The sequence below is a fragment of the Piliocolobus tephrosceles genome, chromosome X (assembly GCF_002776525.5).
Source record: "Piliocolobus tephrosceles isolate RC106 chromosome X, ASM277652v3, whole genome shotgun sequence".
NCBI lineage: Eukaryota > Metazoa > Chordata > Mammalia > Primates > Cercopithecidae > Piliocolobus > Piliocolobus tephrosceles.
Window position 1 is genome coordinate 57,326,367 of NC_045455.1, and position 27,892 is coordinate 57,354,258.

The 27,892-nt window shown below is 35.3% G+C and overlaps 1 protein-coding gene across 2 annotated transcripts in view; it reads left to right on the plus strand.

Moving 5' to 3' along the window:
* The window catches only part of DIAPH3 (diaphanous related formin 3), a 522,768-nt gene that overhangs the window by 372,904 nt on the left and 121,972 nt on the right, over positions 1–27,892 (plus strand). For both annotated transcript variants that reach the window (XM_023196219.3, XM_023196220.3), the window contains one exon: positions 5,165–5,300. In XM_023196219.3, coding sequence (XP_023051987.2) covers positions 5,165–5,300 — 136 coding nt within the window. The remainder of the gene's footprint in view (positions 1–5,164; positions 5,301–27,892) is intronic.

Consider the following 27,892-nt stretch of genomic DNA (forward strand, 5'->3'; position numbering starts at 1 on the left):
AAATATAATTCACTATATTGAGTCTAATGGGAAAAAAATTGTGAAATTTCTCTCAGTCAAGTCAGAAAATCCTACTCAGATTTCAAAACAAGAACCATGAACTAATTTAACCCTCCACCCTACTCCGAAGTAGGAAAGGAGTCAAAGGAAACCCTGTAACCTAATACTTAGAATCTAACTCCTAGTCAGTATAGTAAGATAAGACAAGTAGGAGTTGAAAATGTAAAGATTGAAAAGGGAGAAAATCAAGCTGACATTATAGCACTCTAAGAATAGCAAAAACAAATCCTATAGGAAAACTATCAGAAATAATAAAAATTATCAGTAGCATATATAAAAATTACATTTTTTAGGCTAGGTGCGGTGGCTCATCCCTGTAATCCCAGCACTTTGGGAGGCTAAGGTGAGAGGATCACTTGAACCCAGGAGTTCAAGACCAGCTTAGACAATATTATCAAGACCCCCATCTCTACATAAAGTAAAAATCACCTTTTTATATGTCATAAAACAATAGAAATCATAATTTTTAAAGAAGGCACGATTTGCAATAGCAAAAGAAATGTAAGGTATAGAGAGTAAATCTAACAAAAATGTCCAAGACCTGAATGGAGAAAATGAGTTTTTTTCCTAAAGGCTTTTTTAAAGATCCAAGTTAATAAAAAGCCACATGCTGTTCACAGATGTAAGACTCAAAATTGTGAAGATACCAATTAAAAATCCTTATAGTCCTTTCCAACAAAACTTAACAAGTCTATTCTAAAATATAGATGGAAGAGCAAAGGCCCAAGGACATAGAAGACATTCCTAAGTAAGAAAAATAAGATGTAAGCCGTAATAATTAAAATAGAGTAGTATTCTTGGAGACATGGATATATTGATCAAATGGACCAAAAGAGCCGTAAATCAACACACATGTGCCAATTGAAATCCAAAAGAAGTGACTTTGCATATTAATGGAGAAAGGATGGGCAAAAAAGAATGGATCTCCACCTCATACTGTTCAAAAGTGTTGATTCCAACAATGAATGATTGGATTTTTAAAACGTGGTTTATATACACAGTGGAATACTATTCAGCCTTAAATGAAAAAAATGGAAATTCTGTCATTTGCAACAGCATAGATGAAACCAGAAGACATTATGTTAAGTGAAATAAGCCATTCACTGAGAAATAAATACCATAATATCATCTCACTTACGTGTGGTATATGAAAAAGTCCAACTTACAGAAATGGAGAATAGAATGGTGGTTATCATTCTACTTCGAGGGGTAAGGGGGTTGCACTAAACTCTATCTGGCAAGTAACACTCAAAGAATTTCTTTAGGCAAAGTGTAGCTGAAAGTAGTTGGTGGCAGTGGTTTATTTGCCGGTTGACTAAATATAAAACAAGGTCGGCCAGGCGCGGTGGCTCAAGCCTGTAATCCCAGCACTTTGGGAGGCCGAGACGGGTGGATCACGAGGTCAGGAGATCGAGACCATCCTGGCTAACACGGTGAAACCCCGTCTCTACTACAAAAATACAAAAAAACTAGCCGGGCGAGGTGGCAGGCGCCTGTAGTCCCAGCTACTCCGGAGGCTGAGGCAGGAGAATGGCCTAAACCCGGGAGGCGGAGCTTGCAGTGAGCTGAGATCCGGCCACTGCACTCCAGCCTGGGCGACAGAGCGAGACTCCGTCTCAAAAAAAAAAAAAAAAACAAGGTCAAGAAAAGATGATGTTTTTAAAAAATCAATGTCTTATAGCCAATTATCTTTATATCTGGCTAACCCTTAACTTTTCTTTCTTAATTCAAATTTAGGATGGAAGTCACTAAGAGTCAGTCACATCCAGAATAATATTGTTCTCTTTTAATTATTAAGCTTTTCTGTTTTAAGCTACTTTTACTTCTTAACATTTAGAATAAAAGAAAATCTCAAATTACTGTTTGAACTGGGATATTAGTCTCAGACTGAACACCTATTTCTGTGTTCTCTATTGGTATTTTTTTCAGCTAAAATTATACTAATATAATATCAGAATATGGTATGTTTTAAATGAAGTAGGTTTTTAAATGAAAATCAATAGTGCATTTTTCATAAAACAAAATAGGTTTAAGTACCTCTTCAGACCTTATTTCTAAATGTAAACATTGTTTTTATAGATCTTAGAAAAGTAATTTTGACTTTTTATTACCCATGGGAATGCTGAAAGGGTGTGGCAATTATATCTGATAGCAGATGGCCTATTATGTACTCACATTTAAATGTATTCAGTCATTAGAGTAGAAAATTCACATCAGAAAATGTTATACCTTAATTAGACTCATAAATAAGCTACATGACATATTATTTATTTATTGTAGGTTCCTCTTGTTAATTTCTCTCAAGCAAGAAATACAATTTTGATTCCTGAATATTTGCTTATGCTTTCTCTATCACAACCTATCTTCTTACCCCATCTCCCTTATAGATACATAGATACATGAGTATGCATGCACACACACATACAAATATATACACTTGTCTTTGAACCCATGATTATCTTCTCCTACCATTCTCGTATGGATGTGTGTGTGTGTGTGTGTGTGTGCACGCGCGCGCGTGTGTGATGGAGTCTTGCTCTGTTGCCAGGCTGGAGTGTGGTGGTGTGATCTTGGCTCACTGAAACCTCCGCCTCCCGCCTCCCGCCTCCCAGGTTCAAGTGATTCTCCTGCTTCAGCCTCCCAAGTAGCTAGGACTACAGTTATGTGCCACCATGCCCAGCTAATTTTTGTATTTTTAGTAGAGATGGGGTTTCACCATGTTGGCCAAGATGGTCTCAATCTCCTGACCTCGTGATTCACCTGCCTTGGCCTCCCAAAGTGCTGGGATTACAGGCATGAGCCACCGTGCCCAGTCTCTTATGTTGATTTTTATTACAACTTTTGTCTCATTAGCTGCCTCTTAATATATATATGACCATAATATGAAGCAATATGGTAGAAAACCACTGACTGTAGCTAACTTTCAAATCTTGCAACTTACTGCCTCATACTACTTTTATTACAGTAAACAAGTACTTAACCACTCTGGGCCACATTAGAGAATGCAGAATCCAATTTGAGAATTAAAGGGATTGCATAATAAAGTATTTAGTATTGCAGCTGGTATTTTATAGCTTAGCAATGATAACTATCGTTTATATATGTCAAGAACTGTGAAGAGTTTGAGAGTTTACCTACTAACAGGCTAACAAGTTAACTTGACACCGTTTCATTCATTTGGGGTCAGAGACAAAGAATTCTTTGCCACTCACACAATAGCAATAGCCAGATTAAACATTTTTTTTTGAGGTTTCTGAACCCGTACACCCACAGGGCTATGTGAAAGGGACAGATGACACTTGCATCCGTAGTGGTTTGTGTCATTGGAGGGAAATCCTGAATTTAGGGAATGCAGCCTTTTATAATAGGTAGTAAGACTGTCCAGCCTTTGCTCCAGTTTAATCATTCTGGGCAGTAACAAACCCCTTAGCTTAGGAGGGAGATACTACGTCTGTCTTCAAATACTGTTCATTATGCAAATATCTTTGAAAAGATAGTTCAAAACAAAGGTGCTTTGTTGGTGCTTGTATCTCAGTGTAGGTAGTTTTGCACTTTTCTGCTTGAAAATCTCTAGTCATTTTCCAGAAACATTAAAAGAAAATCCAACCTCTCTATCTTGGCCTAGAAGACCTGAGGAATCAAGCCTCAGCATACCTCCCTGCCTTCATGTTATACCTTTATACTGGCTTTTTCTGTCTCCTAAACCCACCAGCAGCCTTTGCATTAGCACTTCCCTCTGCCTGATGTGTTCTAGATCATCACTTACCTAGCTCCTTGACATTCAAGATTCAGCTTGAATCAAGTCAGAGTGAGACCTTGTCTCTCTACCTAATGTAAAGTAACCTCTCAGGAATGCTATCACAGCACTCTTATTTTGTTGTTGTTATTTATTGTTTATCTCTGCCTCCTGCCATACCCTACCATATAGAATGTAAACTTGTTTTAGTGTCCTCTCTTATGCACTCTTCCTTCTCCCCCTCTACCTTTCTTTCCTCTCTCTTTTTCTTTCTCCTCTACTTTACAACAATACTGTTTAGTAGTTTCTCAGTAAGTATTAATTGGAATGGATGGATGGATGGATGAATGAATGCATGCATGAGTTACTATCCCCTCTACTCTATGCTTTTTGTTTCTTTTTGTTGTTGGTCAAAAATATTAAACTTTATTATTTGATTTTTAATGAAGAACTTGTGCTAACTCTAGAGTTGAAATAAATAATACCACAGTAAAGAAATAAAAGCCTTCCCCCAAAACAACATAAACCCCCTACTTGTTATAGTTTAATTACACACTTTTCTATTTAGTACCAGTGGTGATAAACTTCCATTGTGTTAACCTGTTTGGTTTCATTGGTGTTTAATATAATGTTACTCTCTTTGTTGGCACTTGAAAACCCCATATTTACCTGCTAATTCCCCTTAATGCCACATGAGAGGCATTTCTTGATGTGTATAACACTTAAGAAATAAGAAATTAAACGAATAATCACATATCTATTGAGATCTTCTTATGATTAGCATGTTATTATTAGTTTTGATCAATAGCCAGAGGACCTGGCTTAGAAATGACAAACATTTCTTTAGTTATCTTTACGATATTTCTCTCTATATGAGAAAAATTCATATATGATTATAATTAAAAGTAGCCACTACAAGATTTCACTTCTTTTATCATGTCTTTAATTTGATAATTTGTCTTGTACTTGATAATTTGCTTTGCAAGGAAGACATGGAAAACCCTAATTCAGTTGCTAGATACTTTTGGAAATGTATATGGGAAAACAGTTTTGATTTGTGAATTAAATGCTTGTTTTATTTTCAGTTTCTGTCTCCTATGTCCCTTTTAGTTAGTTAATTCCATCAAGATGTAGATGTTTTAAAGATGCAGGTTTAAGTTTAATAACAGTCGTATTTATAGATATATAACATATTTAACAAGGGTTTCTGTGCATACCTTTTAGAAGAATGTATTACTAACATAACTCACCATTAGCTAAAAGATAATCATGTCTCTACCTTAAGTATATTTTCAAATAGATAATTTTCCATTTTGCGGGGTGAATCACTGGTTAAAATTGATCATTTTTCAAAAATTTTTGTAATAGCAAGCAATAAAGGAGAACATCAAAAAAAGAGAAGCAGAGGAAAAAGAAAAACGTGCCAGAATAGCTAAAGAATTAGCAGAGAGAGAAAGACTTGAACGCCAACAAAAGAAAAAGCGTTTATTAGAAGTGAAGACAGGTGAGTACTATCAAATTTGCTATTTATTCTATGTATACTTAAGATTTATACTGGCTGCTTTATTAGCATATTAGTGAACTTAGTGAAAAAGGAAAATACAATCACTTGTTTCTGTAATTAAACCATAGAACAATTCTTTCTTTATGGTCTTTTCTGCCTTCCATTTACTAACATATAGTGTAGTGTCTTCATTCTAATGGTCATAGGTGATTTGGTCCTCTGTTATGCTGTTTTGCTTCCAGCATATTCACATTTCTTTAATTACTACCTCAATAAACAATCTTTAATAATGTATGTCAGTTAATAAAGTAACTATCAGAAAATGACTGTGGAGAATTCTATAGGACATGTAACCTGGTTTCTTCAACAAAATATCCCAAGGGAGGGAAAAAAAGTGATGGAGGATAAACACTGTTTAAAAGAAAGAGACTTACGTGAAATATTAGCCAATTGCAATGTATGGAATTTATGTGTATTCCAGTCTGTGGTCCCAGCTACTCAGGAGGTTGAGGTAGGAGGATCGCCTGAGTCTGGAAGGTTGAGGCTGCAGTATGCCTTGATCTTGCCACTGCACTGCAGCCTGGGAGACAGAGAGAGATTTTGCTTCAAAAAAAAACAACAAAAAGAAAAAAGCAGTCTGAACATTTTGGATACTTTTTTCCCCCTGTAAACATGACAAAATTGTTGTCAATATGTTTCAAAGTATCTTTTAGAGTCTGGTACGGAAATTTTACAGAAACATATGTATATATGTATTTCAAGAAGCTAAAAGATACCACTTATTTAGAAGCAAAAGAATTATGTAAAATGTAGTTATATTTTCATTCCCTGAAAAATTTGGCTTTTCTACTTCCAAGTCAGTAAGGATTGAACAAGGCTTTAATTAAAATCCATCCGCTTCACTGCTAAATCACCATAGTTTACAATTCAGGGTTGCAAATTCACCTCAAGTTTCCCCAGGAATAGATAGAGATGCCTACTTTGCCTTCTTTACTTTCACTTTACAGGTATATTTTGTGCTTACTAAAGTGAACCGAGTACCTTAATATATTGCACTTGTTTCTTCCTGGGAAGAAAAATCATCTAAGCACAATTTCTTGTTTATATTTGAAATTCAGGGAATATTCTCAGAATTATTTTTAAGTATGAATGAAAATGGAGATCAGAAAGATTTAGTATTTATTTTTAAAATATGCTTCTGGAAAGAATTTTAAATTAATATATTATTTCCTAACTTACAGAAGATTCTGGTGTTTGAACATTAGCTCTTTATTTATTTATTTGTTTTTGAGATGGAGTTTTGCTCATCTTGCCCAGCCTGGAGTGCAATGGCGCGTTCTCGGCTCACTGCAACTTCCACCTCCTGGGTTCAAGGGATTCTCTTGCCTCAGCCTCCCGAGTGACTGGGATTACAGGGGCCTGCACCATGCCCGGTTAATTTTGTATTTTTAGTAGAGACAGAGTTTCACCATGTTGGCCAGGCTGGTCTTTAACTCCTGACCTCAGGTGATCTACCCGCATCAGCCTCCCAAAGTGCTGGGATTACAGGCATGAGCCACCGCTCCCAGCCTAAACATTAACTCTTTTAGCGTTGGCTAAAGTTATCTAGATGAGTTGCTAGATGGCAGATTGGATGCATTGTTTGTGGGTTTTGCCCAGAGTCTGATCACACAGAGTGTTTCAGTCATTCTCTCTTATACCAATTTGAAAGATTGAAACTTGATAGGGCACAGAAATTCTAATAAAACTTCCAGTGTAATCTCAGTAATGTTTTAATTTAAATTTGTGTCTCCGTAAGGAAATTTTCGTTTTTAAGAATAAGTTTATTTTTCAAATTTATTTATATTATAGAAAACACCTAAAAAAATAGTAGATCAAAAGACTGTTACCCATAATCTTCCTATCCAAAGAATCACTATAAACATTTCTGCACACTGTTCTTTCAGTTTTAAATTTTTCTGCTTTCTAATAGTAGCTATGCAGTTCAGTGTCACACTTTATATTGCTGAACTTTTGAATGTTTCATGTTATTCATAACTTGTAATTGTTATACTTTTTAATATCTATATGATTGATTCCACTGGATGTGCCATATATAATTTAACTTGCATTAGTCAGTAATGAAGTCATGGAACAATAGTTATTGCTGACTTTTCAATGTGATTAATCTTTTTATTCATAAATAGAAAATAATTATTTTATTGGACATGGAATAGAAAAGAATATTTTTAAGACTTTTGATGCATACTTACAAATTGATTTGCAGAAGCATAACTTTAATTTTCTCAACTTTCAACATTGAGTTATGATTGTGCCTTGGTTTAATATTCTTATTTTTTAAAGATTTTTGCTAATTTTATAGATTTTAAATTTATGTTTTATTATCTTAATTTGCATTTCTTTGAGTATTGCTAAAGTTAGACTTTTAAAAGGGTTTATAGTTCACTTTTCATTCCTCTGTTGTGAATTGTGTTATCTTCTTTTTATTGATTTGTACTAGTTAGCTCAGTATATATTCATATTTACATTTTAAATATCTCTTTCCAATGTGGCTTTTTTATTTCTATATCTTGACATATATAAAACTATTTTATTTTCATTCTATAATGTTTTAATATTTGCCTTTGTTATTTTTTTCTATCACCTTTAAGTTTATAAAATCATCCTTTCAGTGATTTCATATCAACTTCATTTCTTTTCTAGTTTTGATTATTTATAATATGACTCTACTCCACTTATTTATAATTCCTTAATTATTCATATATTTGATATATAGTTTTAATATACTAGGATCTGTTTCTGAATTTTACCAAAACCATTCTAATATTTAGCCATCAATTGTGTTTAATAGCTATTTTATGTTGCTTTAAAATAGGTAATTTTATGTTGATGACATTACCTTCTTTTCTTAATTTTAAAATAGGCTGGAATGTTTTTAATTTTAATAATAGATTTAAAGAAAGATTTTATTATATCTTTCGTTAATCATAGAGCCCATCTTATTTGACCTATTGGATTATTTTATTAGACTTTTTCTGTACTATCTCTTCCTAAACATGGTCTGCAAATTGTCATAGGTGGGCCTCAAGTAAATGTAAAATCCTCACCCAATAGGACTTTCCAAACCTCTAATTTGCTGAGATGCATATGCATCATACATTTTAACATTTTTCAGGAGTGCCCTCTGCAGAGCATAGTCTGAGTAACTTTGATTTATATAAATGATATTAAAATAATTTTAAACATATTTGTAAAATAAATACAGATATATGCTGTATCTGTATCATACCTATGAATATGCTGTAGATGTAATAAAACTCATTTGATACAAGATGCTGAAACAGCTATGATTTAAAAAGCTACTGTGAGACTTTGTCTTTTAAAAACATTTGAAATTTTTGCAAGTCAACTTTGAGTTTTTTTTTTTTAGACTGTGGGATTTAAAATAATCTAGGGATAATAGCCCGAATTTCAGAATATTTGTAAACACATAATTTTCTCACCAAGGTGAAAGACCGCTTCTAAAATCCCAATAAATTATGATGATTCTGAATGGTCCTTAGTTTTCCTTTAAAATCAACACAATTATTAACGTAGAAGAACCAAGTATTTGATTTCTTAAAGTAATTGTTATTACCAAGTGAGTCATATAATCATATAACAAATATATTATTACATGCTTATTTATTGATAACTTTTTCATTTTTAAAAACGTCACAAATATACAATCACCTTTTTTCCATATTATATGTAGAATATGCTTTTTGTCAAGTCATGATTTTTATAACATTTGAAGGCTTTATGAAATTGAGGTTACTAAAGTAGTGTATCTAATTTAGCACTTAATTACTGAAAACATGTAAAAGATCAGTTTTTTATACTTTTAAATTGATACATTGAATTTTATCCTTATGTGATATTTGATAAATATGATCTTCAATAAAGACACTGTACTATTATAAAAATATGTGTTATCATTTCTATTATTATTTTATTGGTAAAAAACGAAACATAGCAAGGCCACTTTTTATTGTTCTTTTATTCATCAAGTTTTTTTCTATATGTTGAGATTACAGTGATAAATAAGAATAAAAAAGTTCCTGCTGTAATGAAGTTTAAAATTCTAATGAGTGCTTCAAATAACCAAATATAAAATAATGTCAGATAATAATTTATAGGAACTAAAATAAGAATGATAATGAGATGGAGACTGCTTAGGCTGGTGGCAGTAACAAAATTTGGTCTCGGAGAACTAAGGAGACTATTAGTATATATCAAACTTTCTAATTTAAATATTGTTTAATAAAAATCCTCAGAAGTTGATAAGATTTATATAATCAGTGTATGTGGTTTTTGGATAAACAAGCTTATAAGCTATTCTATATGTGCTAATGTGGTGTATATTTTAAACATTGTGAGGATCAGTTGACATTTTATGTAATTTTTCTCCTCAGGTGTTATATTTTAGTACAGAACATGGTACTGCTCAAATCTTTGTAAAAATTTTTAGCCCAACTTTCTCAGCCCTAAAAGAATGTGGAAGGGTGAATTATTGAATTTACATTAGTGTTTTGTTACCTCACTGAGCCAAGAACTTTTTGTTTTAGTTTATTTTCGTATGTAAGACACATATCCCTGGATGGTAGAGGAAGAGAAAAATCTTCACATAACTCTGCCATAAACCCACAGGGAGCTTCCTTCCATATATTTTCATGGCTTTAGTATTCCCTCCATGCAAATAAGAACTGAATTTTTTCACAGGTGTTGAAATTCTTATATCACTATCTGAGGTAGCAGAGTAAATTAAATTCCTGTTCTTTCTTACCCACAGTAAATCATTACTTGCCCTTGGCAAGAGAACAGGCAACTATTTCCAAATCTACTATTATTTATTATCACTATCATTTCAAAATGTGATTTTTGTTAATAGAATGAAAATAAAGGTAAAAATAGTGGACTAAATTTCTCCAAGAAGAGAAATGAAGCATTAAAAATCCTTTTGAGCCTCAAAACTAAGAAAGCAGTCTCCTATTATCATATTATGATGTTAAAACATGATGCTTTTCGTTTCTGTTTTCTCATTTTTTTTTTTAAATGTTGAGCATGAAGGTCTCTTATATATTCACATACACAGTTTTGGTTATTTCTGTTGAATGTTTTGGTATTACATAAACAAGCAAGTTACATTTTCACGTTGTCTTTATTTTATCAATATGTGAATTTTGAATAAACATCTAAAGTTGATCCTTGAGTTTGAACTATTTTAATTTAAGAAATACCTACAGTATTCATCTGACATGAAGACTACTAAGCATAGACACTGGTGTTTATTAATTTAAAATGCATAACTATTCTTATGTGTAATCATTTCTAGTAAGGCAAGTAGTAGTAATAATTTTATGTGATTATGCACAACTTTCTCTAAATTCCATTTCTGTTTCTTAATCATGGACACAAATAGGGCATTTGATAATAGAATTCAAACATTATACTCTAAGACTTCCTGAGTATGTAAGTTGATTCACATCATTTTTAAATAGCAGATCAAAATGGCCTTGAAATGGACCCAGTGTTGTGTAATTATGTTTTGTGGGGGAAGTAAATAAGAGCTTATTTAATGGAGTAATAAAAACTGTATGAGCAGCTCCTATATTTTAGTCTTTAGGTTACAATTTGTCTATTATTTATTAGACTTAAATGTCTCATTTGGTGCAACTTCAGTCTATTAAATAAAGAGATAATTAGCTTTTAGAAATCTGTTGTTTACCCACATGGCCAAAACTGCTCCTTTGTTTTCCATTCTGCAATTTAGAATAACTAAGCAATTAGGCCTCTATTTTAGAGGAAATGCATATTACATAAATACTACTTGGGAATGTCTCTGCGAATCTCAACAGATATGCAATTAATGTTTGTACTTGCTTTCATAAAGGCTTTAACAATTACCCTGTCTTCTACAGATATCATAAAACTTAGATTACTTTCCATCATTGCCCATATTCTAGTTTTGTCCAGTAATGCTTTCAGTTTTCTAGTGTTATTAGCAATTGGTTCATATAAACAAGCCAATAGGTTTAATACTTTCTCAATATAGAAGGGTAGAATAAATGGAATTGCATTGGCTTAGATATATTTATCTTTTCTTTACTCCATCATTTATAGAACAGACATTGTAACAACAACAACAACAACTACTACTACTACTACTACTACTACTGCTAGCATTTATTGATCAGATATTATTTGCCAGCCTATATTTATTATTACATGTAATACTTAAAAATCATGAGACTATTTTACCTATCAAAAAGTTTAATTTACTTGCATGTGATCACAAATTTAGCAAGCCATGAAGCCAGTATTCAAGTCTTCTCATGAGGTCATATTTTTAACTATTGTGCTATTATATTTTACCACTGTTGATTTAACCATGGTACAGGAAAATAGGGCCCAAAATGATTATTAGTAATTGCTAACTGTCACTAGACTATACCTATATAAGAATATTGAGAATTATTTTCCATGGAAATCTGTGAGAGGGTCAGCTGTGTCTTTGGTAACATAATCAGTGGTTTTAAGCCAGGTGGTCTCTCCCTTTGTATTTGAAACTTCTGGGAGGATTGTCACAGTCAAAGGAGGGATTCTTCAATATTCTGAATAGTTCTGACCCAACATAGTTGCCAGAGGTCAACTTTTCTGAGGGAGGTAGAAATGTGTCCAGTACTTTCATTGTTTGACTCAGAATAGAAGTTAAGGAAACAGAGAATTTGTAATATAGTAGGTTTTAGAAGTAGCACAAACATTTTATGTGCTTTACTCAGGATGTGTGCTCTGAGACATTCTTCCATGTCCACCAACTGTACTATGTTACAATTTTTTCCTTCTGATGGTATTAAGAAACTGAAATTCTATTACATACATAGTATCAAGCAATGTCTGGTGGGAAATTTTTCCAAGAGTCTCTCTGTCAGTTAGCTATGCAGCTTTTCACTTCTGTGCAGGCATCTCTTTCACTGGAATAACGTAGCTTAAATTATGAAAACTCATTCAGAGTTCAACCATTTTGTGCATAATATGCGTCTTCTCCATGCAGCTATACAGGGCTCACACACCATCCTTTGTCCCCTTCCAACAAGACCTGGAAAAGAGAAGGAGGTTCTCAGACTTCCAGCATAACTTAATTTGAAAGTGATTATTTTTTTCTTTTGTCTTTTTCTTTCTTTCTTTTTAAACTTTCTTGAGGGTTATTAGTGCCACTCTTGTTAAACATTTTTGTGGCACATCATCCTACTAATTAGTTTATTGCTCATCTAATATTTTAAAATCATTTTCAAAATGTTTTTCATATTATTATAATATGATATTTACTATAGTCTCAGCTTTACTTTTTGTTGTTTAACTTTTTTGGGAATAAAAGATTAAATGCCAATTTTCATAAACTTTATTTGAGGCAAAATAATTTAAGTTTTTAAGGTGTAGCATGGTCTACCTCTAAGAATTTTACCCAAGAAATCTTTATATTAACATCACTTATTCATAACTTCACCCTGTTCATATTCTAGGACAAAAAAATCATACCAATCAGTCCTTTTGATCTTATCACAATGTGGAAAACTCTGTAACTTTGATAATATCAGCCACATTTATTGTATTATAATTGAGTACTCAATCACAGCATTGCATCTTCTGTGTCTGTAACATTCAATACTCCTTAGCTGTCTCCACTAATTAACATAAACCATATATCCCACAAAACCTAAAATATTTGCTAGCTGGCCCTTTACAGAAAAATTTTGCTGATTCATAATATAGATCAATAATTCGTAGACTCTATTTTTTTTATTTTAAGAGACAGAGTAAAAAAAAAAAACCATAAAGTAAAAAAAAAAACTTTTTTCTTGTCTTCCTAAATGCAAAAGCATGCATTTGCAAAATGACCAGTCTGTGTTGAAAAATAATAATGAGTTATTGTTATTTTGATAAAATTGATATATTTATAAATTGATAAATAAATAATTGACAAATTAAAATTGATATATTGATAAAATTAATTATAATTGTCAGGGAAAACGTCATCTTTAAGCATATCTCTCGCTGCAGAGAATTGTGTGATTTTTAGATCTATTAATTTGAAGTGGAAAGTCATGCAGTTGAACTTTTGAAATGCTAGCAAGCATGTGGGCTGCTGATTGTTTCAGTAACCGATCTAGCAGAACCATTGTGCTTCTTATCCTTTTAGCCCAGCTTATAGACCCCAGTATTTCTATGGTATTGTTTGTATATCTTTCAAGAGGAAAATATCAGTGTGTCAAAAGGTCATAGGTGGAGCCAGGTGTTTCTTTTTTTATTAATAGGCTCTCTTCTTTGTATTTTTGGTCATTCTGACATTAAATCCTTAAAGTTGAAGGAAATCTATTCATTGGTGTTGAACTTGGTCATGAAGGTTGCTCAAAGTCTAAAGTGATTATCTCAAAGAGAGGAAAAAAAAAAAAAGACCAACTCAGTAGTATTTGGCATTTGATGATGAATAAATATACCTTAGGGCAGACTGGGAAAATTAAGCAAAGAAATTGAATATTGATATGTTACTTGTAAATGGTATAAATAGGCATTAGTGTTTAGATGAAATTAGACTTTATTTTGTAACAGGATTTTAAAATATTGTTTCCTGGATAACTTCCTTCCTCATATATCCAATGTTTTTCAAGAGAACTATAAGCAATATGATAGTAACAGAGTTAACATTGAGGGCAGCCTTAACACAGGCTAGAATGCCCCAAGGCGGGAAGAATATGACAGACTAGCGTAGTAACAGAAAATAGATGACTGACTGTTTTTAGAGCAAACAATTCTTGGAGACCATTGCCTGACTAGAGTGAATTGCCATCATAGAACTTCCAATATAATTATCATTAATGGGTATAAGTGACAGTAATTTCAGTTCAATAGAATCCTTTGAATGTTTATTTTTAAACTATTAGTGCTATTCAGGCAGGAACTCTTATAAAATTAGTGCTGAATCTGAGGTTCTATTACTAGCTTTCATGAGTGTTGTGTAAAGGATCACTGCTTTAGGAAACTGGATAGATTCCCTCCAAAGTCATTCCAACTCTGATTCTGTGACTGGCAATTAGTTTGAAGATTCTAAATGTGTGACGGTTCCTCTTTTTAACTGCAAAGTAGCCTTCAAGTGTTACAAAGTCAAGAAGATTGTTTGCTTGGGGAACAAAAGATTATTTTAATTCAAAGGCCAAGAACTAAGAAAAAGACAGTCTTTCTGCTGCATTTCAGATATATTTCAGAAGTGATGATTCTGTTAGTGCTGAATTGCAATTATGATCTCTGATTTGCAGTGGATGTTCTCAATGCTAATTAGATTGTACTTTCTGCTGGAATCACGTGTGAGGAAAAGTACTTTTTTAAAACCTTTATCCTTTATTATTTATTTTAAGGTTTGATATGGAACAGTAATGCTCTGTACTTGTCTCAAAAAACGGACAGTGCCTTTTGATAGTAGTCACTCATTATTTCTTGAATGCATGGGATATTTTTGTTAGATAAAAAATAAATTTATTAACTATTTCAACAGCTTATTTTATCATTTTGCTGTGACTCTGTTAATTGTAGTCTGTGATTTTGGCTTTGGTAGACAAAAATATTGTTTATGATCACTGGAAATATCTTTCACCCTTGAGCAAAGATGCTAGTTCTGCTCCCACTACCCATAGACAAACTTTCAGAGACCCTTTCCATGAGATTCTGAAGGAATTTGGTATGAGGAAACGTGGTTTGGATTATACTGTATTCTAATTGATTCTACCATTAAGGTAAATAGCATTACAGTCTGAGGAAATGCTGTTTCCTAAGTCATGATATCTGCTGAAATCAAGCATAAAATGTCATAATGTTACATTTGAAGGCATTGTGGGAAATTAAAGAAACGTTCTTATCTGCCTAGAAAATATTGGAAGAACCCAAATGATGTCAAGCTTTGTTCAGAATTGTTACACTCATGTGATGGTGAAATCTTGGGAAGGAGTGTTGTTTTTCACATCTTCCTATGAGATAATTCCTATTGTATGCTTGATACTGTCCTATTCCTAAAGCATTGCACTTTGATATAAGTAGAATATGAACTCGGTCATCTTTTATCAGCTATAAAAAGGGAAAGGTAAGAAAAGAAGGGAAAAATATATCTCGTGGTGTTTACCATTTTTAGAAACTGAGGAACCCTTAGAGATAAAATTTTCCATCTGGATGTATTGTAACTTAACTAATGGGGGTTTCTATATGGGGGAGGATGCATGTGTACGTTTACACACACACTTGTGTGCATGTTTTTAGCCTGCTCCAATTTGAGGTCAGCTGATTCTGAAACAGAAGTTTTGACAATTTGGTGTATTCCTCCTAGAAACTTCTTCAAAAAGAAGTCTTTTTGAAGTAAGGGTTTATCTCATTTCATTAATTAGATACTCAGTATTAATCTTTAATGAAGTACAAGAAAGGAGGGACATGATATGAAACATTTAATGTAGTTGTTTTAAATGATATTTCAGTTAATATTTTGATTTTGCTATGAAAAATTTGCTTTTTTATAAAGATCAAACATGCCATTATTTCTCAAATAATAAATCTTTCAAAAATAACACTTTTATACAAAATTAGCCATGTTTTAAAAAAAAATCTTTTACAGTGAGCTGTTGCTTCTAATTTCTTTTCATAGCAGGTGTTTAATAAGCACTTTAAAAATATTTATGGAATTCACATTTGTGGTACAAAAACTCCTCAACTGTACATGTTCTATTTATGCAGACCCACATAAAATAGATTGGCACAATCCTAGGACAAGATATGACATATGTCAAGTTTGTTTTATGTGCTCTTATAGTTTTGGTAACAAATGAGGAATTTCATAGTTATGACAGCAAGTTCAGATATGCAAAAATATAACTATTTCTATAAATGCAGTTTAATTTATGACTGAGCCATCAACCTACCTGATGGTTAACAATGTAGTCAATTCTCTGTCTCTGCGTGTGTGTGTGCGTGTGTGTGTGCGCGCGCGCGCGCATATTTCCAGTAATTTCAGTAGAGAGTTGTTATTTGTGTTTGAAATTCCCTTCCATGATCTCTTCTTATCTCCCTTCTTCCTTGGATGAAGAAAGCCAGTTGGGGCACCCTTCTGTGCATGTGCCCTCTTTCTGGTTCAGTTGGCATCTAGGTCCATAACAGCCTTCCTGCTTTGGCATCATTCCTCCTGTCTGCTTGTGGTAAAGGTGATGACTGGTTTGCCTTTGAATGGTAACCAAATAGTTCCCTCCTCGTCTTCCTTATGTTAATGACTCTTGGAAACATTCCTCTCTTGCACTTGTGCTCTTTCTTCGTGAACTTTTTTTTCTTCCCCAGGCAGGGCGCATAGGAAATTACTGTGCTTCAACCACAGTACTCAGCTTCTTGTGGTGCTTCTGCAGCCTTCTTGTACCCTAGTCTTGTTTCCTTAACCCATTCTCAACAATTCTGCATGTTGGACACAAAACACCTCCACTCTTGGACTCAACTCCCTGTGATTTCCTAGGAAAGTCTGCCCAACATGCACCACTTCCTCCCGGGATGAATGCGCAGGGCTACTGCACTGCATGTAATCTCAATTCCCATTTCTCTTCCACCAGATGGGGACATCTTTTCTGTTCATATCCTAAGAATGTGGTGTACATTTTCTGCTACATGGTTAGTTCCTGTACTAAGAATTATCCTTTGGCTCGCATATTGGGGTGGGAGAAAGGAGAATGGATTGACATCTGAGCAATAAATGCAGAAAAGACTACCTTTGTTGTTCCTTTGAAATGTGGAATCTTGAATTAGGTGGGTACCAAATGAACGCAGTGACATAAAGGACCAGAGTTTCTGTGCCTGGGCATCCAATGAGCTAAGTAAATTCAGATACAGAGGTGTGACTCAGATACAGAGGTGTGACATTTATATATGGACTAACAAGTAATGTAGCAGGCCTGAATGATCTTTGGGTAGAACTGTGGGCAGAAATGAGGCTAAATTAGAAGTCAAGAGAGCATGCTATGCTTTGGATTTTTTTTTTTCTTCTTCTTTATTTCGTAGGTACATTTCAAGGGCATTAAACAGAGCAGTGATATGATTTGCTTTTAGAGAAATGGCTCTGTAGCAAAAACGCAGATGGATCAGAGGGTGTTGGGACTAGGAGGAATGAGACCAATTAGGACTCTGTTGCAATTTTGCAAGAGATAAATGCAGAAGACCTTAACTAGGTTGCACTAAGAAAGAGAAGACAAGATGGATTTGAAAGGCAGTTTAGAGGCAGAATCAATAGGGCTTTCTAGTGGATTGAGTGTGAGAAGACAGGGAAAATACTTCATGAACAGGTAGATGATGCTGCTCGTACCAGCTTTAGAACACATAGATTTTACAACTCCAATTTAAAGGCTTTTTAATCTTGGGAATCTTTTTTACCTGAATGGGCCTGGCATAGGGTAAGAAACAACATCTGCACGTAACTATTAACTTCTTTCATAGAGGCAAATAAAAACAAATTTGCTAATAAAGACAACTGTGCAAGTTTTTATAACTAGATTAACCAAGAACCTCTGAAAATAAATCATGTTTATCTCATGAGGATAAGCTGGTGGTGGCCCTTTCCTGGAGAATCTGAGGCATGGGGTTCAGGTAGGTAAGGGAGAGAATGTGTCCCATTATCCCCTTGAAGGAAAACAGGTCAGTCCCACTCCTTCCCCTTCATCTAAAAATAGCCCAGACATTCAGTTCCAAGGCTCTAGGATTCTCATTATTGAAGTTTGCATTCATTTATTTTGCTGGCATGTGATATTGTTATAGTCAGTCTTTAGGCATTGTTTTTTTTGTTAGGTACTAATTACACTTTATCTAGCATTCTGAAAGATATTCCCAAGTCTCCTATATGATTTGCTTTTGTGACCATTAAATTTCTGACAAAAGGAATTATAAAAATCGGCATTGAAATACTTCGATCATTAGTAGAATTATTAGTGTGATGGTGGAAAAAAAAACTATTTCTATCAAAACTTTCCTTCAACAAATATTTATTTATCGCATATTATGTCATGATACTATCCTAGGCACTAGGGTTACAGCAGAAAATAAAACAAGCAAGTGTCCCGACCCTCATGGATATGTATTCTGGCAGGAGATAGACAACATTTAAGATAAATACAGCATTAGGAGTCCACAACTTATGAGGAGAACAAAATGAAGTAGGGATGGGGGGATAGGAAGTGTGGGAAGGAGTGACATCTTACATAGGGTGTTTTTTTTTTTTTTTTCATTTACAAAATTATTGACATTATATACAATATTGCTATTCTCTGTGAATAGTGGTGCCATGAAATGTTTCGTGCTCACACTTAGGAGTTGGGTTACCAGTATTCCAGTCCCTGCTCCACCAGTAGCTAAGTAATATCAGGCCGGTTGTCTTCAGACCATAATTCTCCTTATCTGCAAAATAAGATTCCTTCTAATTTGGACAATTCCATCTGTATTCTGTAAATTAATAACAAACTTTATTAGAACCCAAGGAATCAAGTTTTACCTACTCTTCCACTCACTTGTTCTATGACACTGTCCTCTTTTACAACATAAACTCTACTTTAACATACTTTTTATTACACAGTAAAGATGACTCTCTTCTTATACAGTATGGTGTTTTTCCCTTTGGTTATAGGATGAATTTAGTTTAAAATTACCTGTTTAGAATGTTTGCCCACAATATGGATCAGTAAAAGATATGTTTAGAAAAAGTTACTGATATGGGGAAGTTAGGGAAATATATCTGTATGCACATATGTGTGTGTATATGGACAACTCTTCATTTATCTAGTTTCCTGTCTCTAGAAAAGTAGAATCTGTAGTTTTCTGTCTATGCTCTTGATTTTCTGAATGGAAGGTACTTAATATGTGTGTAGAACAGAAATGAAAATGTCATATATTGTAGAAATGGTTGACCTTTCAACAGATTGACACCTTCTCATTTTCTCTGACAAATACTCAATCCGCACTTCAGTCTATTAAGAACAGACCTCATTAACATGCATAAACTAGCAGTCTGATCTAGTTATGATGCATCCTTAATGTGTGACATGTTCAGCATAGTGTAACTGCTTAGTCTTGTCATAAAAGGTAGAGTGGCCTCCAGTGATCGAGGTTCTGAGATCAATTTAACCTGGATAAAAATCTTTATCCATAACAACTGTCATTAGAAATGACTAGCATTTCCCTAATTAGCCCACCATTTACACCCCATAAGCTTCTCACAGATGGTAAATGTTTATAAACACCCACAGATGTGTGCACAGCTGACTCTCAGTTATCCGCAGGAATAGGGGACATAGATAATTTAGATTCACTTACAATACAAACCTCTCATTTTAGCTAGTTTCAATCTTTTTTCTCCTTGGACTTTTTACCACAGCTGTTAATGAAGTAGCAAATTAACTAATCTAATTTCAACTTCTCCTCTTATTGATGCACTTACCCCCTGATAAAAGCACTAATATGTACAAATGTGGTCACAAGATGGCTGGTAAGAGGGTGGAAATGGTAAGCATGAGCTTAGATAAATACATTGAACAATGGAGAATATGTTTGTAACTGTCTGTCTAGTAAAAAACTTTAAGTTGTGAAACCACAGCAGGCCACCCAGTTCAAGAATGATATACCTGGCCGGGTGCAGTGGCTCACGCCTCTAATCCCAGCACTTTGGGAGACTGAGGCAGGCGGATCACGAGGTCAGGAGATCAAGACCATTCTGGCTAGCACAATGAAACCCTGTCTCTACTAAAAATACAAAAAATTAGCTGGGCGTGGTGGCGGGCGCCTGTAGTCCCAGCTGCTCGGGAGGCTGAGGCAGGAGAATGGTGTGAACCCTGGAGGCAGAGCTTGCAGTGAGCCGAGATCACCCCACTGCACACCAGCCTGGATGACAGAGTGAGACTCCGCTCAAAAAAAAAAGAGAATGATATACCTAAATTCCCTGGGACAGAAGCATCTCCTTAAATTCAAGAGAAGGGAAAGGATGCCATTTTCCTTGGTGGCCAGGCCCTATAGTAATAATGATTTCTTTTCAGGTAGTTCTTCCTGAAATTTAGTCTTAATTTTTCATTATATCATCAGCCCATCTACTGTCTCATGCTGAATGAAGATGAATAAATGTGAATATAATAACCCAGAACAACACCATGAAGTCACCTTTTTGTCTTACTTCCTTTGACCTGAAGAGTCTTGGGTCTTGTGCTTCTCGTACATTCTTAATCTGAAGCTTTCGTTCATTCTCCCTTGTCCAGTTGTCCAGGCAAATTTAAAGGCAATATTTGATGGAGCCCACACAGAGTGAGGAGACGTGTGGAGCTAACTGCAGCCCACAGGCCATTTACAGAATGAACTATGAAGGACAACCATTTTGTTTCCTAATGACCTACAAAGCATGTACTGCATCTTGCAGACTGAGGCATTCACAGGTTAATACAAATTGTTTTCCAGAGTTTCATTACTTGAGGAACATGTCTGTGTTTCAGCTTATTGGGAAGAAAAATTAATCATTCCTAAACAGCATGTCAGAAATATTCTAAAATGTTTAAAGAAGAATACTTACACTAGGCTGGGTGTGGTAGCTCGTGCCTGTAATCCCAGCACTTTGGGAGGCTGAGGTGGGAGGATCTCTTGAGGCCAGGAGTTTGAGACCAGTCTGGGCAACACAATGAGACCCTGCCTCTATAAAAATAAATCAATAAATGATATTTATAGTGGATTAGATAGTGATCAAAATTATCATCAAGCACGTGAACAGAAGAATGTAGCATTGAAGAAAAAAAATCTTGCACCACTGGCACTATCCAACAGATCTGTAACTTTTCAAATAAATGATAAGTTTTTTAATTTTTTTTTTTCACTAAAGATTTGAAATTGCTGACAGGCTATATAAGAATCCTATTGTTGGGGGACTGAGTCAGGAGAATGGTGTGAACCCAGGAGGCAGAGCTTGCAGTGAGCCGAGATCAGGCCACTGCACTCCAGCCTGGGCGACAGAGCGAGACTCCGTCTCAAAAAAAAAAATAAAATAAAATAAAAAATAAAAAATCCTATTGAATATTCCCCTAATAAGAAATGTGACTAGAAACTCAGTGCTTGGAGATACAGAAATCCTTCTATTATATTTACCTTCGACAGTTGTCAAAAAGCACTCATAGTGTTTTGACATGAGTAGGTGGTGCCATTCACTGAGATAAGGGACACAATAGGAGGTAGAGGTTTGGGGAAAATGGTAATTAATTCAAGTTTGTATATACTGATGCACCTCGATTTATGATGGGGTTATGTCCAGATAAACCCATCATAATTCAGAAAGTCAAAGCTGCATTTAATACACCTAAGCCTTCCAAACATCATAGCTTAGCCTAGCCTACCTAAAACATTCCAGAACACTTACAGTAGCCCACAGTTGGGCAAAATCATATAACACAGAACCTATTTTATAATTAAGTATTGAATATCTCATGTAATTTGTTGAATACAGAATGTGAAAAACAGTGGTTGTATGGGTAGTCAAGTACAGTTTCTATTGAATGTGTATTGCTTTGTATCATTATAAAGTCAAAAAATTGTAAGTTGGGAACAGTCTGTATTATATTTGAGGTATCTGTGGGACATCCAGGTTAGCATGTCTAGTGAGTAAGAAGGGGCTAGTATGACCAACTCATCCCAGATTGCCTAATTCTCCCAGTTTTATCCCTGAAAGTCCTGTTTTCCAGGAAACTCCTTAGTCTTGCAAGTCAGTGTGGTTGGTCACCCTAGTTGGAACTCAGGAATAGCGCTTGTTGCTGGTGATAAAAACTTGGAAGTTTCCAGTAAATGAAACCATGGAATGAATAAAACACCAATAGAAAATTCGAGGAATGGTGTAAAAATGAGCAGAGCAAGAAGATACAGAAGGGGACCTTGAAAAGGGAGTCACCATGGAGGTAGGAAGACCAAGAAAGTCTGGTATCATGAAGCCCAAGGAAGAGACCGTTTCAAAAAGGAAGGGGTAGTCAACACAATCAAATGCTGCTAAAAAATCATGTAACGAACTAACAGCCATCCCATTGACTTTTGCTCAAAGAAGAGCGTAAAGAGTTAATGAATGAATATGGGAGATGAGACTGAAATATGAGTAAGAAAGGATAGTAACTACAGGGGATTTGGAAGTCAAAGGGGAGGGCAAAGCAGGTGTTTTAATTTGTTTAAATGCAGACTGTAAGGAATGAGAAAGGAGGGCAATTGGAAGAGAATGATAATCAATGGAGTAAACTGCTGAGGGCGGCAGGAGGGGTGGAGAGCAACAAGATACTAGCACAGGTGGAGGAAACTGTCTTGGAAATCCACATGCTCTGCCATTGTGATAGGTGGAAAGGAGGAAAGGTTGGGCCTAAGTGCGGATACATTTGTAGGTTTGATGGAGGGAAGTTAAGGAAGCTTTCATCAAGTGGTTCCTGTTTTCTATCTAAAAGGAAGGCCTTTGCAGAGGAAGGGCAGTGGTTGGTTGTGAGGCTTGAGTGAAGTGTGTAAGCATGTAAACTTTCAGGGAGTGGGAGATCCTCCTGATGAAACACAGAGGAGTGCTGAATAGCAGTAAAAATCCAGTTGAGGTAGCAGTTGGGCATATGTACTAATCTGGATCCTGTCATATTGTTTCTCACCAGGACTACTCAGCATCTGGAGTAATGCCCAGAAGATGGAGTTTGAGGCTTATTTACATTTTAGTGGGAGTCTGAAAAAGGAGAATGAAGGAGGGAAGTAAGATACCAGCATGTGAACCATGGTCAAAGTGATGCACCACAGAGTCTAAGCTAGATAGTCAAGGCTGTGAAGACAGTGGGGCCAGGCCATTGGAGATTTTCATGGATAGATGACAGGAAAAGAGAGAGAGGAAAAGGAAAAGGACATGGGTCAGAAATGGTTGTATGAATTTAACTTGTTAGAAGTGAAACAGCTCTGGGTAGTGACAAGATTTTGATTATGGCCAAGGAAGTTCGTGATGGGAAGTAGAAGGGATTGCTGCCTGGAGAGAAGGAGGTCAAGGAACTCTTGGCACCTGGTGTTGGATTAGATATTAACATTAAACTGAATTCCCACAAGACGATGGCAGAGCCTGGCTTGATGAGGAAGACTGACAGTTTATTCTGAATGAGAGGGTAGACTTGTGCATGATTAGATGACAGTGACCCAGAGGGACGGCAGCAGTGTAACTGAATGACATGTGTCTCAAAGGCGGGTGCTTTTACATGTGGGAAAAAAAGTGACAGCCTGACATAGCTTTGATCAAGGAGAAAGCAGACATTCCCATGTCCTCCACTTGTGCCCTGCAGACTTTAAGCGTTAAGATAGGACGGGAACAAGCAACATCTACCCGAAGGGGTCAGTGGAGATCATCTGTCTAGTTTCCAAGTGGAGCCCATTTTCAATTAAGAGAACAAGGTGAAAAGAGTGTATGCTGAAGAGATTGAGGTAGTAGAGAGGTTGTTCGTGCTAATAATGCTGGAAGAAATAAAGATCAGAAGGACATTGTTGTCTAAGAATGATGGTGATGGTGGTTTAGCTGCCTTCAAAGTTTTAGCCCAACTACAGCAATCCCCAGTGGCTAGGTTGTAAGGAGGAGTCAGGAGGCCATGGCAGATTGAAGTAATTTTAATATTTTCAGATACTCCTGGTCTCAGGAGGAAGAGTGTTTCTGGTCTTTCTCTGTGAGGAAGGAGCATCTGTGAATGACCTGCATCTCTCTTATTGTCAGGTTCTGGGAAAAGGCTCCCATTGAATTTGGAGAAACGAGTTTGTGCTTGCCTGCTCCAGTTTCCTGCTCTGAAAGCTACTATCCCTTTGTGCCGTAAGGCATTTCCTAAAACACCTTTAAATATAAGTCAGTAAACCTAAGGATCTGAATAGTTATAAATTTTCATGTAACACCTCTCTCAAGAAAAGTCTGTAGGGGAAAGAATGAGCTTTAGAATCAGAAAGATATCAAATCTCCCCTCTGCTACCACCCTGTGGCAGGGCTTTGGGCACCTTACTTTACCTTTTTGAGTTCCAAGTTCCCTAACTTTAAAATGGATCAGGTAATAGTTACTTTGAATGAGGGGAGTGAGAATTAAATTAGAAAATCTAGGTAAAATGTTCCACACAGACCCTAGCACATAGACATTCAATCAAAGTGATAGTTCCTGGTGTATTTTAATTCATGTTTAAGTTTTTTATTCTTTATTTTCTGTATCCCTTATTTCCTAAATAAAACTGTTCTTGGTCAGGAATGATGACTCACACCCGTAATCCCAACACTTTGGTAGGCTGAGGTGGGAGGATTGCATGAGGCCAGGAGCTTGAGACCATCCTGAGCAATATAGTGAGACCCTGTCTTTATAAAACAAAATTTTTTTTTAATTACTTGGGCATTGGTCCCAGGTACTCAGGAGGCTGTAGCAGGAGGATCCTTTGAGCCCAGGAGTTTGAGATTATTATGGTGAGCTATGATTGTGCCACTGCACTCTCCAGCCTGGGGCAACAGAGAGAGACCTCATCTCTTTCAAAAAAATAAATGAATACAAGTAAAATAAAATTGTTCTCAAAGTTACCTAATATCCGCTTTTATGGTGAGGCTCGTGTATTCATTGTGTCAGCTTTTTATAGTTGTGGGACAGGGGGAGGGAGTCTTTCATTGTTCTCTTGAGACTGTAGCACATTTTTGCCTCCAGTTTTTTTACAATTGTTAATGAGTTCATTGAAAGTTCAGTTGTCTCCTCTTTTCATTTTTCTCTTACTTGCTTTCTTCTGAAAGCATATGTCAATTCTTTTTCTCCCCCAATTTTCACTCATTCAGATTTGCCTTATTCTCCTTGCTGACTTCCTCTTTTTCACAACTATGTTGCTGTTATTCTGAATAGGATTTTAAAATTTCCTCTGTATTTAATACTAATGGGATGATTTCTACATCTCTTTGTGGAAGGAATAAGGAAGGACATTGTATTTGGGCAGAATAAATCTGCATTTCTCCTTTAAAATGAAACAGAAATTTAATGAATACCTACAGTACTTTGAACACAAAGTTTATGTTAGAAATGAACCAAGAACTTGAGTCTGGTAAAAATTACTTTGTGCAAGGTTGGCAGCAGTGAGGTGGGCTTTAACCCTTAAAGCTCAAAATGAGAATACACAGATTTCCACAGTTTACTGTGATATCTATATGGCTCTGTGCTTTAAGGTACAAATAAAACATATCTTCAGAAATTTAAGTACAAATCCAGGTATCAAAGAATAACCCCTGAAGTCATCACTAGGCAACCATAGCTATAGGTCTTCACCTCCACCGCCTCAGTACTAAGCCATTTTATAGCACCCTGATTTATTTTGTGTAACGTTCATCATATAGGTAGTCACTAATTATGTGTTGAACTTGCTCTTATGTTTAAGTCCCATGGGAACAGGGTCTGGGGCTAGTTCAGTGCCTGACACTTAGTCCTTAGTGTATCTTTGTAGAATTGAATTAAATTATAGACTTTATAGTTTTATATTCCAACTATTTCCTGAACAAAACAGAATAATATTCTGCCAGTACCTTAAAATCAATTCATCTAAAACCTAACTTGTCATGTTCCACATAAAACCTGATTTTCATGTTCTTATTTTGGGTTAATGATACCACCATTTTCCCAGTCACCCAGGCTTGACACCTTCACACTATGCCAGCTTTAATCATCATGGAGTACAGTTTTGATTATTTCACACCTTTCAAAAACATTTGATGGCAGTTCTTCAGCCTCAAATCCAAGTTCCCACAGCCTGCCTTCCTGACCTTATTTTCCCCTTCTTCCAGTGCGCACCATATGCTGCTGTCAGAGCATGACTGCTGGGCCCCTCTGGGCATCATACAGTGTTCCAGGCACCACTCACTGGCTCCTCATGTCCTCAAGTCCATTTATTCTGGCTTCTCCTGAAAGAAAATTCCTGTGAAATTACCAGTATTATTCCCCTTCTTTTTTAAATTCTTGTTGAATTAAGCATTTTCATTATCTGAAATCATTTCATTCTTGATTCAAAAACTTCATAAGGAAAAAAGCCATTGAAAAGTAAATTCTTCACTAATAAGAAAATACTAAAACAAATCCTATATATTTTCAATGAGAAGTAAGCATTTGTCAAGCTTAAGCTTGTCACACTAAACTCAGAATAAAGTGAAGCTCTTGTGGGTGACAAGTGAAACTTCTACCCAGAAGTGGAGGTGGTGTGCCATGTAATTAACCTTTTCCTCCCTGGGTTACTCTGTGATGAAAAGATCGTGGGTGTTCGCTAGGTGTGATAGTCACATTTTGTTAAATGTCATTATCGCCTCACATCTACATATGTATTTAAATAGATACATTTTTTCCCCCTGACATTCTGTGCTTTTGCAACTGAAGGCATCTGTTCAGCCCCCTAGATCCTACATAACACACAAGGTCGACTGTGGTAGCATTCTTTTTGCCAGGGAGTCAATGCCAGTTTTTAAATTTTGCTTTCTTTAGTAATTTTAGACTAGGTCAGAGTGTACAAGCTTACCAGAGTGGGTCACTTGAATACTTACATGCAATATATTTTAACAATCATTTACCACTGGAAGAATGATTAAGTAGTGCCTTTCTTCAGCACCATGTGGTGGAATAATTGCTAAGCTGCTGGAAGTCATAAAACCTATTGCCGGCTCCGTAGCTAATAGCCATAAGCGGTCATAGAAAGGTCTTCATTCAATGTCCTCATTGATAAAATAAGGACTTGGCTTATTTCACTTACTATATTTTGGAGATGGTCCATATCAATAATTTAGATATGCCTCATTTTTTCACAGTACAAAATATTCTGGTATATGGATGTCATAGTTTATTTAGTCAGTCTCTTGTAGATGGACATTTAGTTTGTTTCTAGTCTCCTGTTACAATAAACAACAGTATAACAGACATCCTTTTACATATGTTTTTCCACACATGTAAGTTATACATGTAGAATAACTTTCTCAGAGAAAAATTGTTTCATTATGTGATATATGCAATCTTTTTTCTTTTAAAACAAATTTTTTTAGAGGAGAGGTCTCACTGTGTTGCCCAGACTGGTCTCAAACTCCTGGCCTCAAGCAATTCACCCAACTTGACCTTCCAAAGTGCTAGGATTATAGGCATGAGCCACCACAGATGGCTACAATTTTATTTCTAATAAAAATTACTAAATTATATTCCGAAGTGATTGTATTAATTTTATATTTTCAGCAACAAATGTGTGAAGTGACCTGTTCCCCAACTCTTCACCAAATACTGATTTATCGTAATTTTTTATTGTTGCTATGCTGTTAGATGAAAATGATCTCTCACTGATGTATTTGGAATATCTTTAATTATGAATAAGGTTGAGGATTATATCAAATCTAAAGCATGGTTTATTTATTTTTGTTATGATGTCTTAGTCCATTCAGTCCACTATAAAAAATATCACAAACTGAGTAGCTTATGAAGAACAGAAGTTTATTTATCACAGTTATG